Source organism: Suricata suricatta, chromosome 12 (genome assembly GCF_006229205.1).
Source record: "Suricata suricatta isolate VVHF042 chromosome 12, meerkat_22Aug2017_6uvM2_HiC, whole genome shotgun sequence".
Lineage (NCBI taxonomy): Eukaryota > Metazoa > Chordata > Mammalia > Carnivora > Herpestidae > Suricata > Suricata suricatta.
This window is the reverse complement of record NC_043711.1, coordinates 67,951,566-67,960,919: the sequence shown is the minus strand read 5'-3', so window position 1 is coordinate 67,960,919 and position 9,354 is coordinate 67,951,566. Positions and strand designations below refer to the sequence as shown.

Below are 9,354 nucleotides of genomic sequence, written 5' to 3'. Positions count from 1 at the left end.
CCCTTTCCATGGTTTATCTTTATTGCTAGCGATAACTACTTGTTTTGTGACTTTTAGATTTATTTTTATGAAATCCGTATTCTTTGTCACATGCAATCTCCAAGGTCTATATTCCTTTAGCTTCTGTTCAGCTAGTGTCTTGCCAGAGATTAACTTAAATATCTGGCAGCAGGAATAAGAAAAAAAAATGAGAGAGAAGAATAACAAAAAAAGTCAAAACAGAAAGAAAAACAAGGAAAAAAAACATAAGAAAAGATACCCCCCAAATATTTTCTAGTATATACAGATTGGCTTTTGCTGGGGCTCTTCTTCAATACTGACAGGCCATTTCTCATCTCTGAATTAGTCTTAACTTCTTGCTTGCACTGAACACACAGAGCAGTCAGAGGTAACAGTATTGGTTTCTTTTTAGGTCTTTTCAAGGCATATGCATGGTTTTCAAATTCTCCAGTGTGTATGACTGCTCTACATGCTCTATTTTCCAAAAAGGCTCTCTCCCCAGCCTTTTCTCCCTGTCTTTGCTTGCTGAATTGTGTGTCTCCGCCATAATCCTTTGTTTTAGGTAGTTGAAAATTACAATATTTACAAGTAATTATTTACAATAGTTAACAATATTTTAAGCAATTCTTGCCATTTTCTCACCCTAAGTGAGTTCCCAGTTAGGCAAAATAAAGTTGTATGCCGTGTGTTGTTCCTCCAGCTATGCTCTGGAAGGAAGGTTAGAATAGATAAGAGAAACCTTTGTAAGTAAAGCCTCTGTGTTTCTCCTTTAACCAAGGACTAGGTTGCACATGAGGGTAGCTAGCTGCCATCTTTCAGTCTACTTTGAACAAAGAGGAAGGTGGGACAAGGACAAATGACTAGTACAAATCTGTTCTGGCAGTTTTAAGTTTCCTTTGTTTTGATTCAGTGCTGACTTGGTTTGTATTAACCTCAGACTATTTCCCAGAATTCTGACAAAGTTGATTCTGACAGTTTTGCTTGATTTCTTGATGATTCTGTTGGGCCATGGACTTGTAGAGCTGCCTATTCCGCTATGTTCAACGATGTCACTTGCAGTTACCTTCGGAACCTTAGTTATCATATGGCATGATTTGTACTGTTCCTTGAATATAATAATGACATGCATATCAAGTCTTATTTCCCACTTATCTTTCCCCCCAACTTAATTATATACATATATATTTTTTTAGAATATAGACATCTCATGTCGTCTTTGTGCTGTACCAAATCCACATCCTCATTTAAAAAAGTATCTAAAATGTAGTTGATAAATACTTATTGCAGAAATGCTCTCAGTTCCCCCACATGTTTTCATATTGGATAAAGTGAAAGATCATTCAGAAGTTGTACAACTTAAAAAAATTCTTTTGGCTACTGAAAATCAATTTGAATTGTTGGCAAAGGGAAGATGTTGAGCAGAATGAAATACAAACTCTTGTGAAGTTAAAGCCAGTTGTTTTATTGTTTTTTTTTTAATGTTTGTTTTTGAGAATGAGACAGAGTATGAGTGGGGGAGGGGCCAAGGGAGAAGGTGACACAGAATCTGAGAGGCTCCAGGCTCTGAGCTGTCAGCACAGGGCCCTGTGGAGGCTCAAACTCAAGAGCTGTGAGATCATGACTTGAGCTGAAGTTGAATACTCAACCTACTGAGCCACCCACATGCCCCTGGCTGGTAATAAAATAATTACCATAGAATTTTTAAGGATATAATTATAAATAGAAATTAACTTTTCTCAGTCATTTTGAAAATGTCATTTTAAACCTTAATATTAGATTGTTATTCAGTACTTCATAAACTAATGTTGTTAAGGATGATTTGAGTTAAAGTATTACTATATAAATTGTAATTGAATTTTCATGTTACATAGTTTAACTTAATTATTAGAAACCAAAGTCACCTTAAAAAAGCATTTCCATGTCAAGGAATATAAAAAACACTATGTTAAATAATCAAAAGTGTACCTTTTGATGAAACTTCAGGGTAGAAATAGTGAGACTGAAATGACTTTGAAGGTAAAGTTTATTTTGTTGGGTTTGTGAAGACAGTGAATACTTGAAACAAAGTGGTTTTTTTTAACCCCATTTCTTTTTTTAAAGAGGAGAGAAAATGTACATAGAGTTTATGTCCCAGTGAGAGGAAGTGGAGCACAAAAGGCTACCTAAAGGATGAAATTCCTATAGTTTTCTGAGCCACTAATATCAACTGCTCAGAACTTAGGTTTAATTAAATTTACAAGGCTGGGGTGGGAACAGGACAATAGCCTGTTTTAGGGACAGAGTATCAGCTTTAAGTTTAACTTTGAATTTCCTGGCCTCAGTTCATTGGTGTCAGTACCTCAGTGTTATTTAAATGCAGGATTTTCTATTTAATTTCCTTTCAAGGGAGACTTAAAAACCAGTTTCTTTTTCCGCAAGAAACTGCAGAAGAATCTCCCTGGGCTTTATTAGGTAAACAATAGCATTTTCAGTAGAGGAATGCAGTCTATGTGGTAATATGTTAAAACCTTATAGTGTAAATGTATAGATGAAGATCCTAAAAATTAACTATTAGATTATTAATGGTGCCAAACACATTTATATACATATTGAACTCAGTGGGGTAATTGCTAATTGTAAAAGAAACCTTTTTAGGGTACTATTTTTAAATATAAAAATATTGAATTTTGTCTTATAAGAAGTATTTCCCTTTCAGGTCTTATATACAACTTCTGCTCTCATATTTTGTGACTTTGAGGACTTTATAATAAATTTCTTCATATTGAAAATGAAATATTTTTAGGCTAATCCAGCTTTAACTTTGGTTATATTTCATCTGCATTTATCTAAACACTTGCTCTTTCTATTTTTAGTAATAAAATTTTTAAAAAGTTGTTTCTTTTCTAATTATTGTCTTTATTTTACATATTTGATTACTGAGCAGTTACTATATTGAGGTCATCAGAAATCAAGTCAAGTAATAAATAACCAAATAAAGAAAGGTTTAGAATCTTCATGGTATATCTGTGGTTATATATACATATCTATCTATCTATCTATCTACACATATATATATATATATTCTTAATTTTCAAGTAATCTCAATAACTTGGGTGGGGCCTGAACCCACAGCCCCAAGATCAAGAGTCACATACTTCATCAACTTAGCCACCCAAGCATCCTATGATCATTATGTATTTTTAAGAGATCTTTGCTAGTCTCCTTTCCACTATATACCATTTGCATGTAAGTTCCCTCTTCCAGTGTTACTCTTCCTTTTTTTCTTCATCTAGTTAAATTCTTCTCATTCTTTAGGTTTTAATTCATACTGTCTTAAACTCTTTAAAATAAGCAAAATATGGATCATTACATATCAAGATATATGTTGCATAGTCAAAGCAGTAAGCAGAGGAAAACCTATAATCTCAAATGCATTTATTATGAAGCAAGGTTAGAAAAAAATGAATAGGAAATAGGACAATGTAAGCATGAAGAAAGTAAGAGAAAGGAACTAGATAAGAGTTAAAGCATAAAAAAAAATCAAACCAAGCAGTTGATCAAAGACTGACAAAATTTACAGATACTAGCAAATCTGATTTAGAAACAAAATAAAAACAACATGAAGGATGCAATTGAGAATCTGGATGAAATGTATTATTTTCAAAGAAAAGATAATGACAAAATTTGATTCAAGAGATTTAGAAACCTAGGTAGATTAATAACCATAGAAGAAACTGAAGGAGTAGTTGTTCATGTTTCTTTTTTTATCTATCTTAACCCCCTTGGGTTGATTTTTAATGATTATTCATGATAGTAGAAAACAAGTGTACAGTTCTAAAATTCTAGAATTTGAAAACACAATATGTTCCCTCTATTTCCAAGGCCACCCTCCTTATGATCCCATCCTATGTCTCAATTTCCTTCACTAAACTCCTACAAGAAGGTTCCAACCTCTGTTAACTATGCAGTTCATTTGCAGGATTCGTTAATCTCTGTGTATGGAAACAGGAACAGCCAGAAATGTTTAGCATGTAGCAGATAGTTGAGTCTAAGTGGAATCCTTAATTCCAGGAGGTAGGATTCCAATCATTTTCTTGCACTCACATTCAGGATTTCTTTTTTTAATATATTTTTTAATTTTTTGAATATTTATTCATTTTTGAGAGAGAGAGACATATCACTAGTGGAGGAAGATCAGAGAGGGAGACACAAGATCCAAAGCAGGCTCCAGGCTCTGAGCTATCAGCACAGAGCCTGACATGGGGCTCAAATTCTTGAACTGTGAGATCATAATCTGAGCTGAGTCTGATGCTCAGCCGACTGAGCCACCTAGGCGCCCCACATTTGGAATTTCAGTAATGCAGACACTCCACATCCACTTCTTAGTTGGGTTTTTTTTTGGTTTTTTTTTTTTGTCGTCTGTTTCCCTACTGTTTCTTAATTTACTAGTTTGATACATTTTGTTTCTGCTAGAAGTCACTAAATTAAATCTATGCCCGCCGTTCAAAGTTAGCAAGAACTGAAATGAAACCAAAGTTAGCACATATATAAGTGAAAACTATTGCCTAGTCTTACTTGAGAACATTAATGCTGATATTCTAAATAAAATATTAGCAGATTATATCCAGTAGTAAGTATATATTTTTTTCAAAATGATACATTATGACTAAGTATATTTTGAGACAGGTAACAAATAGTGACTGGTAACATGAAAATGAAATATGCTTAGGATATTTGGTGTCTGTATACATGTCTATATAAAAGCCCGTGGGCCTTGTGACTTTTTTAGTAGCAGACTTTTAGCCATTCTTGGTTAAAACTGATTAGATTTTAAGATGGGAAGTGTACTAAGTTGTTTGCTTTTCTGATTTAGTCTCTCCCAACATTACTCCCAGCTCCCAGCCCCCCTCTATCTCCCCTGCACCTTTATTTTTTGTCTTTATTAGACTTCCAGTCTGCTGTTAATAGATTTCTGTTTTGGGGAGTTTTCATTAAATGTTTCTTCACATTACTATCCACTGATGCTTAAAAAATTTTCAACCTAGGATTTATTGTCATCTAGTCCATACCCAGACAGAAAAATGTGATCAAAAGATTTCATTGGTTCTGTATGTTGTATATTCTTTACTGGCCATACCTGATTCTACCATGGCTTTATAACTATGTGCCAGTGTGGTTTGTTTAGAAGCATTCTCCTCCCTGGGGCATACTGTCAAAATTCATTTATAGTGACCCACACTTGAATTTTCTTTTTTAAGTGTTCAAGTCTTTGGCCTTTCCAAAGTCTCCTTCAAACTTTCTAAAGACTCCTAAAGTCTCTAAGGGACACATGGGAGAAAAATTGCTGGTATATTTTTTGGACAGATATGTAGGTGACAGATGAGAAAATAAAGCACCAAGTGGTTATCTAGTCTTTCAGCAGTTCTGCTTTCTGAGACTCCAAACTTTCAAATGAAAAACATAAAAGAAATATGTAGTGTGCTTTCTATTCTAGGTGTTTATATATCTGGTAACATTTGTGTGTGTGTGTGTGTGTGTGTGTGTGTGTGTGTTGTGGGTACGTGTGTGTAATTCCTTGCATTTTAAAACACAAACTGAAAAGCTGAAATACATTTGAATTATAATACCTTCTTTCAGATTCTTTAGAGAAAAATTTATTAGATATAAAATCATGGCAAATGTAAATTAAATATAGAATTTGTGCAGGTGTATGTTTTAAAATTGAGTTGGTTGGGAACCATTTAAATCTGCTTTGCTTATATGAAAACCCTGCTTACTATTTTTTCTGCAGAGCTCCACCTCCACACACACTCACAACATATATGTATATACACATACATATACACATATATGTATATATACATACATATGTAGTAAACAAATGAGCACACTAAATAATTTGCTTCCAATGATTAGCATAGAGATAATCACAGCTTTAGGATAAATATCCATGAAGCAGTGCCTCAGAACGTGACTTTCTGTGGAAAAGGTTAATCTAGCTTATTATTGGTGTAATTAGAAACTCTTGAAAACAGAGGTTCGCAGTTTCTATATGAAGTTCTGGTTTAATTATGCAGTGAGAGCACAGCTAAATACAAGGAATGCTCATATTTAGGAGGAGTAGCCACCACCGTGTGGTGTTAATACTGGCTCTATATTTTTACATGCTTACTGTTTTTATTCTAGCTTTTCCTTAGAGAAGAATATTGTATGTATACACAAGTAATTTTTATTTAATATATATTAAAGTAAATGACTATGCATTTGTTCACAAGAATGTCCCTGTGTTTAAAAAAATGATCATTTTATAATTTTGATATAGTTAGAGCAGGAAATTGCAGATGTAGTAATGCACTTGTGATTGTGTAGACCTTGATAATGGGGGTATACTGTATTATATATAAAGTGTAGGGTAGATTATATTACTGAATGTTTAACACTAATTGTACTTTTATTTGCAACTTCCTTAGAGTTTAATGAATTGATTCCTTTGCATGTTTCACAGCTTCTACTGTTCTAAAAACTTCAACAGATCAAAAAAAATTTAACTAGTTTCCTTATCACAAAAAGCTTCAGCACAATTGACCTGCTGACCTTAATTCCCAGGAAACTGTCACATTGCTTCTTTACCCCTTTGTCTAACTTAACAATGTGACCCAAAGTACTGCGGAGCTTTAAAGTTTCTCAGCATTGTGAGGTCAAGCTTTGGTCACCATAGTTACAGTTTAGATCTGCAGGTCAGAGGTCAAATAGATTAATGATGTCAGACACATCTTTAAATGATTCTAACACTATTTCACCATGTGGTAAACAGCTGAGCATATTTGATATGACAAAGGCATTCTTCAATCTTGCTAATAAGATCTTTTGAGACATCTGATAGAAAGGCATTTTTTATAAGAACTAGAAGTATAGGGCTGTGGGATAGGTGGTGGTAGTTGGTTATTAGACTTATGTCATCGGATGGAGATTAAAAAGGAAAATACGTTAAATATTTCAGATTGCACTTTTCTGCACATTTTCTGTGTTTTTTTTCTCTGTATACCTGTGTGTCATCAATCTAATTGATCATCTATTTTTAAAAATAGGTATCCTCAATTCCCTATTTTTTGTGGTTAACCATGAAAATGGATGGAAAACACAAGCTTTCTAATTAGATGCGTACACTTTGTTGTAGTATTTTTTTCTCCTAATTTGGCAAGTATGCATTTAAAAGTTATATTTGTTTAGGAAAGTATATTTCAGAAGCTTTCACAGTAGAGATCAGGTAAATTCTCAATCTTTATTTTATATCCAAATATTTTTTTATGGCCTCAGAGTCTCTACTTACAGATATTGGGATGCTGTGTATTCAAATTTTTTTTGTTCCAAGAGGAAATTTTTCTTTCCATTTTAAATCAGAATGGAAGACAGAGAAGGAAAGAAAAAAAACACTATTACAATGAACACTACTTGTAAAATTTTCAAATGTAACTTTTTAAAAATAAACAGTATTCTGTAAATAATTTTAAATAAAAAATCACAGACACATGATGATGAAACAAAAATATTAAGTGAGATGGGATAAAATTATTATTAAAACATTTAAATGAATTAAAAAATAACCAGATTTTAACTTAAAAATGTGAATTACACTATAAATACCTTTGAAAAGTCTCTAACTAGATGAAATTTTGTACCCAGTAGACAGAAATATATTTAAGCAATATGCTTAAGTTAAATTAAACCTTAAAAGATGCCCTGTCTTGGAGGGTTTTGTTTCCCATGTGTATTTTGTACAGCTGTAAGATTTTAAGCTTGCTGGAACATTTGCTCTTGATCTCATACTATAAAGGTAGACAAAAGAGAAAGGAGGTTTGGCAGCTGGGAGGTGTTAATACGGAATTTAATAGCGAAAAAGAGGGGGTTATAGCTTTTCTAGGTGAAATGGAGATTGGCAACTGGGAGGAGGAAATAAGTCTTGGTGTCTTGAGAAGAGCTGCTAGCGCAGCAGCTTGTGAGTTTCAGATGACAAGCTAGCTTTTATGTGAGTGAATGGATTGTCTCCGGTTTTGCTTTAAATTCAAAGAAAATTGTTTTCTTGTAGATATCATGGAAACCAACTACTCAGCAAAGACATTAATTGCTGACCTATTTGGCAGCACTTACGGACATTGGTTCAACGGACTGATGGAGTATTCTGTTTGGTCATTATGCCAGGAGAATGGCAAATCAATATTTAACTACCTTTTGAAGAAGCCATATCATTAAAATACTGGTTTTGTATAAAAATGTTTACTTGCACACATGGGAAGTGTCCTGAAATGAAAAAAAAAAAGGTTTATTCAACATGTAGAAAAGCTATAAGAGATTATAAGTCAAATAAAATGGGTTGAGCTCTGATCTTCAGAGTCTGAAAATATTTTATTTCTGTAAAACTTGATGTGAGCCTTGCTTTTAGATCTTGCTCCTGATACTCATGGGTAAACCTACCAATACTTAATATCTTAATATTTGTTTATCAAAACTGTAGAATGTGGTATATTATATTTTATTTAGCCTTCTTTCTTTCTTAAAGTTTGTTTATTTTTGAGACAGAGACAGACAGAGCATGAGCAGGGGAGAGGCAGAGAGAGAGAGAGAGAGAGAGAGACAGAGACAGAGACAGAGAGAGAGGAGACACAGAACTCAAAGCAGGCTCCAGGATCTGTCAGCACAGAGCCTGATGTGGGGCTCAAACTCATGAACTGTGAGATCATGACCTGAGCCGAAGTCGGACACTCAACCGACTGAGCCACCCAGGCACCCCTTAGCTTTCTTTCTTAAAGTAACTCATTTCTTATCTACTTCCTATGCCTTTTTATTTATTTTAATTTTGTCATTTTACATATTTACACTATTAATGTGTGTCCTGGTCAGAATTGTACATGTTTTGCTGCTATAGTTGCTTAGCAGGCTTTACCCATCCTGGTGCACAGTAAAATCACCTGAGCACATTGCCCAGGCCCGTCCAAGACTAGCTGAAATAGCATAGCAGAAAGAATGCATGCTTTGGAGCCAAACTTCCCTGAGCTCTGGCTCTGCCGCTTGGTAGCTGTGTGCTGTTGGGCAAACTACCTCGCCTCTCTTTGTTTCTTTATAAGAGAAAAAAAATAATAATACTTAACTTGAAGTGTTTTGTAAGGATTTTATAAAATATTAACACAACTTCTGGCTTCATCTGTGGTATCTAGGAAATATTCCATAAAGCATAATAAGTGCTACTAATGAATAACACTCTCTCCAGTTAGTTTGGTATAGGACCTTAAACAAGTCACTTAACCTTTTTAGGCCCATTTCTTTATTTACAGACTGTGGATACCACACGGACCATCTCAAAGTCAAATTCAGAGTCAA

General features: G+C 33.9%; 1 protein-coding gene across 1 annotated transcript in view; it reads left to right on the top strand.

The window, feature by feature from the left end:
* Positions 1-8,307, top strand: part of LOC115274017 (ADP-ribose glycohydrolase MACROD2-like) — a 368,638-nt gene extending 360,331 nt beyond the window's left edge. The window contains exon 4 of the mRNA XM_029917379.1: positions 8,066-8,307. Coding sequence (XP_029773239.1) covers positions 8,066-8,229 — 164 coding nt within the window. The 3' untranslated portion in view covers positions 8,230-8,307. The remainder of the gene's footprint in view (positions 1-8,065) is intronic.
* The last annotated feature ends 1,047 nt before the right edge of the window (positions 8,308-9,354 follow it).